The sequence below is a fragment of the Sinocyclocheilus grahami genome, unplaced genomic scaffold (assembly GCF_001515645.1).
Source record: "Sinocyclocheilus grahami isolate Dianchi unplaced genomic scaffold, SAMN03320097.WGS_v1.1 scaffold1335.1, whole genome shotgun sequence".
NCBI lineage: Eukaryota > Metazoa > Chordata > Actinopteri > Cypriniformes > Cyprinidae > Sinocyclocheilus > Sinocyclocheilus grahami.
In genome coordinates, this window is record NW_015506514.1 from 211,494 (window position 1) to 226,073 (window position 14,580).

The following is a 14,580-nucleotide window of genomic DNA, read 5'->3' on the forward strand; positions in this document are numbered from 1 at the left end:
GCACACCAGTAGTTAGATGTTGCGACTTGGACACCTCACCTTTCCAAGATACCTTGAAGGACCTATCTGAGAGGTAAGACTCAAACCACTGGAGTGCGGTTCCTGAGATGCCCTTTGCCAATAGGGTTGACAGGAGGATCTGGGGGTTAACCATGTAAAACGTAACGTAAAAGCAGTGGACAGATCCAGCAAGATAAGTAATGAAGATTTGGAAGCTGCTCTTGCCAGTCTAAGGGCTTCAACAACTGAGAGCAAGGCAGTCTTGGTTGAATGTCCACTTCTGAAGCCAGACTGTCTAAATGTTGAGGGAAAAACACCAGTGTGAAGGGATATGTTAATGATATGAGTGCAGGTACAACTACAGGATAAATGGCTTGAAGGAGATGAGATGGAATAGGATCAAGCGGACAAGTAGTAGGATGATTAGAAAGGATGAGTTTCTGCCTCAGAGAGTGGAGAGAAGGATGAGAATGAGTGTATGTTTGCTGGTAAGATGTGTTTGACAGTTTGTGGTGTGGAGAATTGTGCACTGATGGTTGCAATCTCATTAATGAAGAATGTGGCAAAGTCATCAGCTATTAAAGTTGACAAAGGAGGAAGGAAGATGTATTAAAGAGCATGTGAGAGTTAGACAAATTGAAGGGTTTAAGGAAGAGCTGGCCTGGAAGACAAGGGGCAGACAGTGTTTAAACAAGATGTAAGAGTGGAGCAGAATCAGTAGCACTGTTAGCATGAAGAGATGCTAATTGTTTAGGGCAGTGGTTCTCAACCTTTTTTTCCACTGGGCCGCACATGACACATAGACACATAGATGGCGGCACGAATGGACGCAGGGGCCCCTCTCTCTCTGACATCGGAGTTTAATTGTGCATTTTCGAGTGCTTTTTGTTCACGTTCATGTTTGTGTAGTTCGCCGTCATCTTTGTCTCACGTAAGATACAGTCGCCATTTCCTTTTGGAAACTGAAACAAGGACAATAAACCACATCTTGGACAACACAATATCTGAGGAACTTCGAGCCCTTGGTATATTCCGCTGGCCAACTAAAACACCACCTCGCCTGCTACTCCTCACCCAGAGAGGAGGCGCCAAAAGTACTGCGAGAGGAAGCAGAAGCGAGGCAAACACAGAGGCATCCAGGCTAGGCTAGCAGCTAGCCCACACAGACCCACGATACCATCCCTCATTCTAGCAAATGTAAGATCACTGGATAATAAAATGGACCACATACAACTTATAAGATCTGCACAGTGTGAGGTGAGAGAATGTTGTGTTTACATCTTTACGGAGACGTGGTTAAATGACAACATACCAGACTCCGCTCTCCAGCTAGCTGGGCTAACATGCTACCGCACTGACCAAGTCTGTGCTGAGGGAGGTAAGACTCGCTGCGGGGGTGTTTGTGTTTATATCAGCGATGCTTGGTGCCAAAATACTGCTGTTGTTCGTAAACACTGTTCTCCGCTGGTAGAGTTTATTATTATCAAGTGCCGACCCTTCTACCTACCGAGGGAATTTACAGTGTTTTTTACAGAATTTAATCGTCGCTGTTTATATACCCCCCAGCGCTAACAACAGCGAATGAATCGAGGCACTCAGCGAACTTTACCAGGCTATCAGCGCGCAACAGAGAGCACACCCGGACGGATTTCTCATCACTGCTGTGAACTTTTCTACAAAAACTTCATCAGCACATAGACTTTCCCACAAGGGGCAACAATACATTGGACTTGGCATACACAAACAGCAAAGCAGCATACAAAGCCTCCCCCTCTCCCGCCTTGGACTCTCTGACCACATCACCATCATGCTCAGACCTGCGTACAGACCGAAGGTGAAAGTCACCAGACCAACCAAGAAGGAGGTACGTGTGTGGCCAGAGGGGGCCCAGTCTGCCCTTAAAGACTGCTTTGACACAACAGACTGGGACATCTTTAAAGAAGCAGCAACTTACAACAACCACACAGACATAGAGGAATATACTGAAGCTGTTACTGCTTACATCTCAAAGTGCACTGATGACGTCACACACAGGAAAACCATCACTATTTGGGCTAACCAGAAACCATGGCTGACAGGAGAAGTGCACAAGCTTCTGAGGGCTCGGGACGCAGCTTTTAGAGCTGGTGACACTGCAGGCCTAGCAACAGCAAGAGCCAACTTGTCCCGTGGAATCAGGGAAGCAAAACAACAATACAGCAATAAAATATCTGGACATTTCAGCAACACCAGAGACACACAGAGTCTCTGGCAAGGCATCAAAACTCGAACAAATTATAAAGCCCTACCACGGACCTGTGACAGTGACATATATGATTAACTGCCTTAATGAATTCTTTGGCCGATTTGAGACCACATTTCCCACACGAGCAGGCTGTGTGTCTGACCCCAGACAGCGTGAAAAAGACCCTCCTGAGGATCAACCCACGCAAGGCAGCCGGACCAGACAACATACCTGGTCGGGTTCTAAAGGACTGTGCTGAAGAACTCAAGGATGTACTAACTGACATTTTTAACATATCGCTGAGTCAAACAGTTGTCCCCAAGTGTTTCAAGGCCACCATAATAATTCCAGTCCCATAGAAGCCACACCCATCCAGCCACAACGACTACCGGCCTGTTGCACTGACCCCATCATTATGAAGTGCTTTGAGTGACTGGTCATGCAGCACATAAAATCCTTTCTTCCTCCCTCCCACGACCCGTTCCAATTTGCATACAGAACCAACAGGTCCATGGAAGATGCCATCTCAGCTGCTCTCAATCCAGCCCTTACACACCTGGACTCCAAAGACTCCTATGTGCGAATGCTATTCTTGGATTTTAGTTCAGCATTTAACACAATCATCCCACAGCAGCTAATAAACAAACTGAGACACTTGGGACTCAACTCCCCTCTTTGTAACTGGGTGCTGCACTTCCTATCAGAGAGACCACAAATGTACAGGTTGGCGGAAAAACATCTAAGACCGTCACGCTAAGCACAGGGGCACCACAAGGGTGCGTACTCAGCCCGCTGCTCTTCACCCTGTTGTAGCGAATCACCTCCTGGGGAAATATGAATAATTAACCATAACTAGTTATAATCAACTATTCATATATTAGATCCGCACCCATGATTGTGTACCCAGTCACAGTACCAACCACATCATCAAGTTTGTGGATGACACGACTGTAGTTGGCCTCATCACCAACAACAATGAGGCCAACTACAGGAGCGAAGTGAGCCGACTGGTCCAGTGGTGTAATGACATCAATCTCTTCCTCATTGTGTGGAAGACCAAAGAACTTACCATCGACTTCATAAGAAGACCTCCACAGCACCCCCCCACTAACCATCAACAGTGCCTTAGTGGAGAGGGTGAGCAGCACCAAGTTCCTAGGGGTGCATATCTCTGAAGACCTCTCCTGGATGACAAACACCCCATCACTGGCCAAGGCTCAGTCACACCTCTACTTCCTCCACAAACTGAGGAAAGCATGAGTCCCACCTCTCATCATGTGCTCCTTCTACCAGGGCAACATTGAAAGCATCCTCACCAGCTGCATCCTGTCGAAAGACTCTGCAACGCATAGTGAATGCAGCCAGCAAGATCATCGGTGTCTCTCTGCCCTCCCTTATGGACATCTTCCACACCCACCTCACTAGCAGAGCCATCAGCATCGCTGCTGATAGCTCACACCCGTTAAACCTCCACTTCAGACTTCTGCCTTCAGGGAGAATGTACCGGAGCCTCCAGGCTCGCTCCACAAGGCTTTCAAACAGCTTCGTCCATCAGGCTGTCAGGAAGCTGAACCCTGTCCATTACCTCCCCCCCTCTTCCACCTACTCTTGGACTTTAAAAAATCTACAGTTCACCCCACATTTCTTTCATTGCACAAAGACACTTTATACTCTCTGCACTTTACAGACTTTTGCACTAATCTGTCTTGTAGCTTACAAATGCCTTTATACTCAGAACTTCAAAATGTTTACATATTTTGGATGTATATTTGCACTTTACAAATTGTTTACATATATTTGTGATGTATATTTGTACCTTAACAAAGTTCACTGTTTACATATACTCGTGTATATTCATTCAGAAGTTTTGCAAGATTTACTCGGTCTATATATATATATATACAGTATATCCGTTTAGTATTTCACACTGCTGTTACCTGCATACAAAAATCTGTTTTATATTGCACTGACTGCGATAATATTTTATTTTTTTATACAAACTTCTGTATTGCATTGACAATGTAAATGCTTGATGAGAGAGAAGAGAAACTGTATTTAAATTCATCTGTATGTCTGCAGATATGGTTCAATAAGGCTCTGCTAATCAAATGTCTTTGATTAACTGATCATCAGCAAGTGTGCCTCTATAAAAGCAGATGTTTTGGTAGTTTGCTGGTCTGGAGCCTTCAGGTGTAGTAGTAGGTCCAAAAACAAGAACTCATTATTTCAATGTGAGATGGTGAGCATTAGGAAAACAGTCCAAAGATCATTCACATTTTCTGCATGAGCTACAAAACACTTCATCCAATTATCATTGTGTCTCCTTTTCCTCTTAAACGGCTTGATCTCAGGAGGTTTGACAGATTTAAAACACTATGAAATTGGAAAAGGATTAAAGACACCAAATTGACAAAACATACACATTTCCTTTATTTCCTCAAGTTCCTGTGCCTTTATTATTACTGAGCTTCAGCAAATGAGCAAAAAAAAGTACAATTTAATTATTGTTATTATTTTAAAACAACAGAAAAACAATGTATAAACATTAAATCATGTTTTTTAAATATTTATTCTAGAATGCTTCATGAAGTGTTAATTTATGGTACTGTGGGAAGAGTTTTAATTATAAATTTGGAGTTACTGCATTGCTGCACATTCAAAGAATCACTAAGGGATTGATTTATACAACGTCTGATCATAGGGCTTATTAATGCTTCTATAGTTTATGACTGCAGATGTAAAATGAACATTTTTGAACTCAGAAATTTCCATTAGCTTAGTAAAAGACAAGCTCCTTCATTTGAATTCAGGGATATCATTAAAAACACGAAAGAGTTTTGCATCAGCAAAAATACAGTATATCTGCTGAAAAACTGAATCCTAACTATTATGTTTTTACTCTTGAAATATTCTCATCAATAGTTGCTTCTTATTAGTTGAATGTACATTCCTCTTGCTTTAAGAAAAAGAAAAAAGCTTGGAAAAACTGCAAGTATGAAAGTATGGACAAATAAACATTCAAACTAGAAAAAAAACAGCTATAACAAGACAGGTGTACACTTGGCCCCATCATAACCGAACCACCACACAGAAAACGTGCTTGAATGAACCCCTTCTTTAAAAAACAGCTCAGTTCATATCTCATCTTGTAAGTTCATACAGTGTCGATTTTCAGTGCTTTATCGTTCAGGAGTCATTCATGAACTCGTGTCCACAATGTCCATCGGCTCTTCCTTCTCCGATCCATTCGACTGGTTGCAGTCCGTTGCGTTCTTCTCATGGCTCTCTGATTGGACGCTCGTCATCATCATGCCAGGCCTGGGAATCTTCTCAGACTGTGTTGGTGCATTGTGTTTAGGGCTGTCAGTCACTGTCCTGTCCTCACTCGTACCTGAGGCAGTTTCTTCACGCTCCTCCTGGGAGTCAGCAGCACAGAGCAGATGGTCCGTCTCGTCCCGAGAGTCGTCACAGTCTGCTGATCCTGCGCTTGGACCGGCTACATGCTCACAACCAGCATCCGAGGCCTCCGCCACTTGCTCAGGCTTCTGGATGACCTGTTGGCCTTCAGCACAGCTCGGCTCATCGCTGACAGTCTCTCCGTTGTTAACACCGGTGCCATTACTGAGAACAGCGTCTGGATTGGGCTCCTGATCTTCTGCAGAGCCCTCTGAGTGTTTCTCAGAGTTGACTCTCATTATGGAGTCACTGTCGACTTGCTTCTTTGCATCTGTGAAATCAGCGACAGGCTTGCTATGTTTTGGCTCACTTGCGGCTTCTCCGTCTTTATTTTTGTATGGTGAGTGACCTTCGTCCTGCACTGCGCTCTCTCCGCTGCCAGCTGAAGAGTTCTGCCTCTTCTCCGACTTCTTCTTGAAGCGTTTCTGGATTTTTCTGGGGCACCACACAAACTTGTCTTTGGGCTCAAAGTGCTGGAAGGCGAAGCGCACCAGCTTCCTGCGCTCACGCTTGTCCCGCACGGCAAACAGGAAGTAGTCGAGCACACTGCGTTTAACGCTGCTGAGGGTCTTTCTGACGAGGGTCTCCTCCAGGAAGAAGCGCACCAGAGGGGCTTGGAAATGATCAAAACCCAGCTCTCCCAGGCTCTTGAGTATCCTTGTGATTCGGAGATTATTGTGCATGTTTCTGAAAGCAGATGTGAAATTATTTTTAGTGGCATGTGAGAAAGAATGTCTGGAAATAAAGAAAGAGTGAAAAGGTTTCAATACATCCTAATACACTCTATCAGCCCACATGTCATTCTGAAATGTAGTTATTATTATTATTTATTTTTCTAGCAAATGCACGTTTTTCACTTTTTATTTGGAGTCAACAGAATGACTTCTGTCTGAAAGTCACTATGCTGTCTGGAAAGCCCTTCAATAAACTGCAGATTTGTTTGGTGACAAAACTGGTTTCATTAATTTGCATTAATTCATTAATTTTCATTCTTTGCATCTGATTAATAAATCCGATGCAAAGCATAAAATGGTAAAAAAAAAACATGATTGTATAAAATGTTTTTAATGTTATCATTATGAGAAAAAAAATACAACTGCAATCAGAAATCATCAGGGTCCAAGCACTAATGTAGACAATTCAGTGATAATGAAACTGTCATCTAGCTTTTCAAAACATAGTGTTTTTAAGTGTCTCTTCAAAAAACATTATGATATTTATTAACAGATACAATTCTATTTTCTCAGATTTTCTCCTATCTCCATAGAAAAGCAATATATTCAGTTTCATTAGGATGTGTGTGTGTGTGTGTGTATATACAGTGGGGCAAAAAAGTATTTATATATATACAGTATATACATACACACAAAATGAAATAAGGAATTATTTATAAATTTAAGCATGCTGGAGATCAGTTTTCTTTTCAAACTAATTATATTAAACTCAGTAAATGTTTGTGTACCATGGTTGTAGAAATACATTTCTTTGCATTTTGTATTGAACCATTGACACTAATGCTAAACTGAGCTCTAAAAGGTTTTCTTATCCTCTAGTGAACAAAATCAGTATTACAGTCTTCATTTGTCCTTCACATGGGTGTGGGAATGGTTCATCATTTAAAATGGCTGTAATTATGAAATCTTTTGTCAGAATGTCCTGTTTTTCATGTGTTTTGTGAAGTTTGGACATTGTGACATAAATAAGGGCCAATCACTCAATATCTGCCACATTTCAAAATATATCAGCCTGTATCTGTTAAACAGTTTAATACATCTGTTACTCTTTTGATAACATTTTGTTATAAGTGACTCGAGATTAGTAAAGTAAATGAGTTTATTATAATGCAGCCAATGTTCACTAAATAGTCACCTCATGTAGTTACATGAGGTGACTATTTAGTGAACATTGGCTGCATTATAATAAACTCATTTACTTTAGGTACAAAAGGTACAAAATGGTACAAAACCATTGTACCTAATGGTTACATTAGGTACAAAAGGTACATTTGATTAGTACTAATCAAATGTAATTAAGTTCTGACAGTTTTTAGTTGTAGTGGCCTGAGATCTGGGGCGTCACTAGAGCACGAGCCCTGGGAGAATATTACTGATAAATGCTCGTGTGTCGATGGGATTGGCGTACACTGACCCGAGAGTCATTTCCCTGATAATATTTCAGCAGTCAATCGTGTGTTTAGAATCAGCAATAGCAAATTCACAAAGCAATTAATATTTTGATCTAATCGGTAAAAAGAGTCTACAAAAGGTCTGAAACTAATAATAATAATAATGTATTGAGTATAATTTTAACTCAAATTATTAAATGGATGCCGCCTTATTGGGACATTAAAGCCCTCTCTACACCGACTCTAACCCTACCCCATACTTTATTTTCAATTTTTCAATTATTTCCTTCATTTTTGTTGAAAATAAATGCCTTTCCGATGTGATATGAGATTTGAAAAGGGTTGATCACGTCAAAAAGACTACAGCACGCACTTTACCATCTACACCACTGGAGCTGATGTTGACCAGCGTCTTTTGTAATGTTGACTCAATCTCAATCACACATTGATGGGCGGAGTCAAGTGTAAATAGCCTCTCCAGGAGCGCTGGACGAAAAATATATTTTGTAGGAAACAAAACTGCCAAATGACTTCTATCATTTACTGTGAGTGCACAGATGATTCATATCCATATCCAAAACAGTATTAAAAAGTATGCGCACGCTTTTTTGATGAGGGGTCTGTGACCCAGTACTGGTGAGGAACTTACTAAATGCCTGGAATCTAAACAGTAGATTTCTTCTGTACACTAGAAGAACAATGAACAGCCAGCGTTTGATTTGAAGGAAGATGTTTAATGATTGCTGCTCATCTCAGGACAGGCAGGAGTCACCTCACCTCTCTAGATTGGCGAATCTCTCCCTCCAGTTCTCGGCGCGCTTCACCTCCCCGGTTTCTCTGTTCAGCAGCTGCATGCCATAGAAACCCAGCATGAGCTCATAGGAATCCAGAAGACGACTCTTAGCTTCATCGCTCTCTCTGAAGGCCTGTGGACGACAGGACGAGAGCCAGCTTCAGTCCCACAGCACAGTTTAGAGTCTCTGGAACAGGGTTTATTAGACTTGGGGATCGTCATGACTTACTTGGATTTCTTTCTTGGTGAGTTCTGCAGCCATGTAGTTCACTCCTGGCTCTCGCAGAGGAAACAACCTACAAACAACACAGCTTTAGGTTTCTAAAGTAGGGGTGTAGCGGTTCACACCGGAAACTTTCAGTACGGGTGAAATAAACATGAATGAACATCTCATGTAATCACTCAATCAGTGTTTCAACTGAAAGACGTCAATAAAACAGCTGGTAAACAATATCGCGTAGCATTTCATTTACCTCAGGCAAGTCATCAGTGTCACAGCTCGTTTTTACTAGAAAAATCAAGCCTAGAGAACAGCATTTCACCAAATGTTAGACTATAAACTCATTATATTTTACTTTACCTGTTCGTGATGTCTAAATTATTTAATGTATGTTTAAATAAATCTGTTACGAAACAAGTTATGGCAGCCACTGTGTAAATGAATATATTTCAACAACAAATAGAAATTTTATAATTTAGAAGTTAATTTAAAAACTGCATTATGTGCAATTTACATGCAATTTTTTTTAAGTTGAGTGTTGATTATTATAGTTAAAAATAAATAGTAATTGAATTTAAGTTGGGGCTCTGTTGTTAACTGTAACCTTATAGTAATGTGAAAGGGCTCACTGTAGTTTAGAGCAGAAGCTGAGGTAGATTTTCATCCCTAAGAACATTTTTATTATAATTGAATTTATTTCAAGAAATAGCAATTTGTTCAGTAAACCACTGTTAAATAATAATAATAATAATAAAAAAGGAATATTATGTTTAGTTTTTCCCCCTGCTGGTTCGATCCGTCATGTTTGTGTAGCGTTACAGCCCTAATCTAAAGCATCTCATCTGCTTAACAAAACCTAGTCAAAAGGAGACTTGGACAGACACGGTCACAATCCCTCACAGGGCAAACCAATTATCATGAGGAGCCACGTTTCTTACCACTGAATGTAGGAGTGAACTCGCTCCAGTCTTTTGTAATCAGTTCTCCACTCGGTGTGAAATGTCTCAATCGACACATCTGAGGACCACAAGAAACATGACAAGAGCTCAAAAACAAAGCCAACAGGAAAACAAGTGCAATACACTTCAACTCGGGACTTGCTATTGCAGCTCAAGAGAAAGCGGAGACGTACCATCAGGTGACGATTTAATTTCATTGAGATAGAATTTTAAATTCATCATTCTTTCTTCTGGACATTCCTCTTCATTGATGTTCTACAGCGAGATGATAGAAGATCATCACATCAGCACGTCAGGGGTTTTTGTAATGAATTCAGAGTGCACTATTTAGTTTATTTTAGGAGAATGGCAGACTCTTACTGGATATCCGTGTCTGTAGTTCTGCATGTCCTTGGCCGCTCTGAGGTTTCTTGAGGAGGAGTTGGACCACTGCAAAGAACCAAGGGCCAAACATTAGTTTCAACTTCCTGCTTTAAATGGATGCGTCCCAAATCCCAATCTATTCATGGTAGATTGCTGGAGAACAGTGGCTCTTTAACGTTTCAGACTTTTTCAGGAAATTATAAATTGAATAAAAAATAGCAGCAGGCAGCAACTATAGCCGCGTTTACACCGCAGGAACTTTACCCAGGAACTAGGGACTTGCGGTGCGTTCCAAACGGGATATATCACCCTCCGAAGGGCACTTCAGAGTGAAAACAATCATGGACACCATATTGAAGGTGCTCAAAACTGCCCACTTCAAAGGGCCCTTCGGAATGCAGGATTTTGAAGAGTACAACTGATGGACACTTTGGGCTCCCATGATCCTTTGCGCAGATTCTTTGCATGATGACGGCGCCTCTGTGTGGGCACGTGATGATGAAGCAGAAGGGCACTTCAAGAAACAACTGTTTGGTCCCCTAAACCCTTCAACCCTTCGAAGCGCTCACTCTGGAGGGTAAACCCTGTGAAGGGATTAGGGTGTAGGGATGAGCCCTTCCGAATGGAACGCAGGGTTTGGGCCGGTACTCGGTGTGTTTCCAACACAGGAACCAGAATCTAAATAAAGTTCCGGGATAAAAAATTGCCCCTCAGAAAGTCCCTGCTCGTGAGGTAGTTCTTTTTCAAAGGTCCGGAACTTTTGGGAACTTGGGCACTAAACATGCTGATTGGTTGAGTTCACGCAGCATTGTATTTCAACCACCATTTATTCTGATAATTTTCTAAATATTACTGTTATTGTGTCATGAAATGTAGTTTTAAGAGTATTTCTGGCGAGAATGTAGTTGTTTAAAACTCAAATCTGCGGTTTATTTATAAAGACAGTGCCTATTTAAAAATGTAAATTTTTACATGATTCGCTGATTTCGGAGACGTGAGCTCCACGCGATCAGCAGGCGCTCAGTGCTCATGTTTCCCAACGAGAGCAGCCTCAACTCAGCTAGTCCTTCTGACATTTGCCGCTGGCTCTGATGTCTCTGTAGTGGTTAATCATGAGATATAATTAAATTTGGGTAAATCTAACAGGTAATCTTTGGTCTTTATTCTATTAATCTATTAATATGTTAAAATGAAAATAAAAAGAGGCAATACTGTTTGATTTAATATTTCGTTTTATTTTAATGTAGGCTATATACATTCCCTGAACTACATTTCTGCGGCTATTAATATGTTTAAATGAAACGAAAGGAGGCAGTGGTGTTTGATATATTTTGTCTTATTGTAAATACAGAGAGGAAAATTGCAGTAGCCAAGGTGAGCTGACTGACGTTATCAAGTACGCTGTGTTTTGCAGAATTACTGGACTTGTGTCGTCCCGTCCTCCTGAGTTGAACTCACGAAGTCCGAACTACCGAGGATGCAAGTCCGAAATTATTGTACTTGCTATTAAGAAACGCGCGCAGACCTAAGTCACCAGGCTATTTGCCTAATCTTCTCGGTACTTTAGACCGCGACAGAAATGCAGACAGCAACAGGTCCGGGGGAAAAAAAGTTCCTGGGACAAATTGTTCCTGGTAATTTTGGTGGAAAAGCGTCCAAGCAGCTAAAGCTGTCTTTCACTCAAACGAATGCAGGTGATTCAGTGAACCACACACTTTGATTGTGTTTAGTCTCATATAGACTGTTTGCTCATCCCAGTCATTGTAGGAGCTTCCTGTGAAATTTCTACTACACTGTACAAAGCTGCTCAAGCGATTCAGCAAAGAATTCTCCTGGCTAACTATTAACAGTATGCATTTTACTCTCGAATAGACCATTTTTAAAAATCCTCCACAACACCAGGTCAAATTCAATCAAACTCATTTTAGTTAAATATAACTAATGTGTTACACAACAGAGCTATGTATTTTCAAAGATCTGTGTTTAAGTTTAGCTAAAGACTGATGTGAATGCACTGCAGGTCAGGGTCAGACGGGGTCAGATGACCTCCAAGACCACCTCCACAGACGCCACAACACTTTTGATGAACGGCCACTCTGTTTTTAATTTAGTCACTATCAACATTTGTGAGATTTATTCATTCAAAACTGTTTTGAGGTTTTCTCTGGAAAATAGTGATCTATGACATTTGTGTGTGTTGATTTGTTAATGAGTATTTTTATTTTGAAGTAAACAGTTAAAATTGTACCCTTGGGGTCAGAACTGGCACAGAAGGACCCTAGCAGTGTGCCGTTGCATGTTTCAGACATCTTCGCTCTAGGTTAACTGAGTTAGCATTCATAGCGTTGCTATTATGCCTCGACCTCATAGAATAATTTTACCTTTTAAATTAATCTCCATTACTGGGATACTGCTTTGTCTGTCATCGGTTATTCATCTAAATTGTCCAAATAAAATCTTAAATAGAATATTTAATTTAGTATTGTACAATAATGACATTAAAATCAGATAAATACTAATAAGAATTTTATCAAAATTCATTTATACATTCCATAAAAGTTTATCTAGGGCGTCTTATGCCTCTTGTAATATTTTGTGCTATTTAACAACTAAAAGAGCAATGTTTGTTTTATTTCCTATATGAACACATTGGCTGATGCATCATTTGCACATGCTAACTTGTTTCTAAATATGTTACATTTGTAAAGGAACGTCACATTGTTCTTGTCCATCTTACCCTTATGTCAAATATTGTAAGGATATATTATGCTGTATCAAACTGACATTTTTAGGAAAAGCAGGAACACACTGCCTCATCTCTGAAGGCTAGAATTCAGTGGCAAGGACTCAAATGATTATAGGCCTTATTCGATATAACAGTATTAAACAGAGTCACACGGTCCGGTCTAAAAATCCAGTGGATTTTGCATTATGCTTATTGTTAGGGTTAGAGTCATGAGCAAATGCTGTGAAAGATTGAAATATAGCCGACGGAAGGTGTTTCAAACAACTTGCGATCGTCTGTGGCCTAATGTGCGTCCAGCAGATGATGTGGAGATCGGACGCGAGTGACGCACTTCCGGTCAGCAGCGCTGATATTAAATAACTAGCTAGCGTGCTATTCTATCAAACACAATCAAATATTAGAAGTAAAGCACATGCAAAGAAATAACCTCTCAAGGGGGTTTATATACACATCCCCTCCTCGAGCGTTAGCGATGGTAAGATGCGCGCGGAGTTAGCGGAGCGTCTCACACCGAACACATACCAAATCAAATACACGACTGCTGCGACAAGCACAGCACGGTTTGTGTGTAAAACCCCACACAGAGCAGCAGAGGCAGAGGAGCGAGAGAGAGTATAAACCCCACACAGAGCAGCAGAGGGGCGAGAGAGAGACGTACGAAAGCGGGCCGTGTTTTCTTGCTGCGGCCGGTGTTCTCCAGCTCGTCGCCGTCGCTCTCCGTGTCCCAGGTGGAGTCATATTCACACACCAGATCGTCGTCCATCCCTGAAGATCATGTGAGTGGTGATAAATGCGGTCAGTAAGCTGGAGTGGGATGGGGATCCGCACAGCTCCATTGGATGTGCAGTGCTCGGCGGCCTGACTCACTGCGCTCCCCGCAGTCACTCCCTCACTCACTCACTCACTCTCTCAGTGGAGTCTGGCCTGTACACATATACACTCCTGTTCTACAGCATCATTACATGGGCGTCAAACTCACGAGCAAGCGAAGTGTAACCTTATGTGTGTGCTTTTATTTTATTTTAACCATGCTGTACCCAGGACAGACATGCTCATAATGAATCCAGAAAGAGTTTTGCTCCTTTTATCTGTTTGGATCAAGCCATTTGCAAGTTTTGTTTTATAGTGCAATACATTGTAATTAATATCACCTAATCCAGCATTTTTTTTCTCTTATAAAATAAATTGTTGCACCGTAAGACACACAGACACAAGACATGATTTCTGAAATATTATCAGGGAAAAATGACTTTTAGATTATGGCAAGCCGTTTTAACATTTAATCTATAAACCGCACTAGTATTTAATTTAACGTTACTAGTACTTATTTTTTAGATACTAGTACTTATCGATTAGGTACTAGTACTTATTTATTAGATACTAGTGCTTATTTATTAGGTACTAGTACTTATTTATTAGATACTAGTACTTATTGATTAGGTAGTAGTACTTATTTATTAGATACTAGTGCTTATTCATTAGATACTAGTACTTATTTATTAGATACTAGTGCTTATTCATTAGATACTAGTACTTATTTATTAGATACTAGTGCTTATTCATTAGATACTAGTACTTATTTATTAGATGCTAGTGGTTATTCATTAGGTACTAGTACTTATTCATTAGATACTAGTACTTATTTATTAGATACTAGTGCTTATTCATTAGATACTAGTACTTATTTATTAGAT

General features: G+C 40.8%; 1 protein-coding gene across 1 annotated transcript; it reads right to left on the reverse strand.

The window, feature by feature from the left end:
* Nucleotides 1-5,369: 5,369 nt before the first annotated feature.
* Nucleotides 5,370-13,922, reverse strand: LOC107569342 (opioid growth factor receptor). Its single transcript, XM_016255417.1, has 7 exons — nucleotides 13,545-13,922; nucleotides 10,138-10,206; nucleotides 9,951-10,032; nucleotides 9,757-9,835; nucleotides 8,828-8,894; nucleotides 8,583-8,731; nucleotides 5,370-6,367 (listed from the first exon to the last, which is right to left on the reverse strand). Exons 1-7 carry the CDS (start codon nucleotides 13,647-13,649, stop codon nucleotides 5,422-5,424), a joined length of 1,497 nt encoding a protein of 498 aa, XP_016110903.1. The 5' UTR covers nucleotides 13,650-13,922; the 3' UTR covers nucleotides 5,370-5,421.
* Between the last annotated feature and the right edge of the window lie 658 nt (nucleotides 13,923-14,580).

Excerpts from the sequence above, each read along its gene's own strand:
- LOC107569342 (XM_016255417.1), bottom strand. The coding sequence starts at position 13,649 with ATGGACGACGATCTGGTGTGTGAATATGACTCCACCTGGGACACGGAG. Across the intron at positions 10,033-10,137 it reads ACTACAGACACGGATATCCA|AACATCAATGAAGAGGAATG; the intron begins GTAAGAGTCTGC and ends ATCTCGCTGTAG. Across the intron at positions 9,836-9,950 it reads AATTAAATCGTCACCTGATG|ATGTGTCGATTGAGACATTT; the intron begins GTACGTCTCCGC and ends TGTGGTCCTCAG.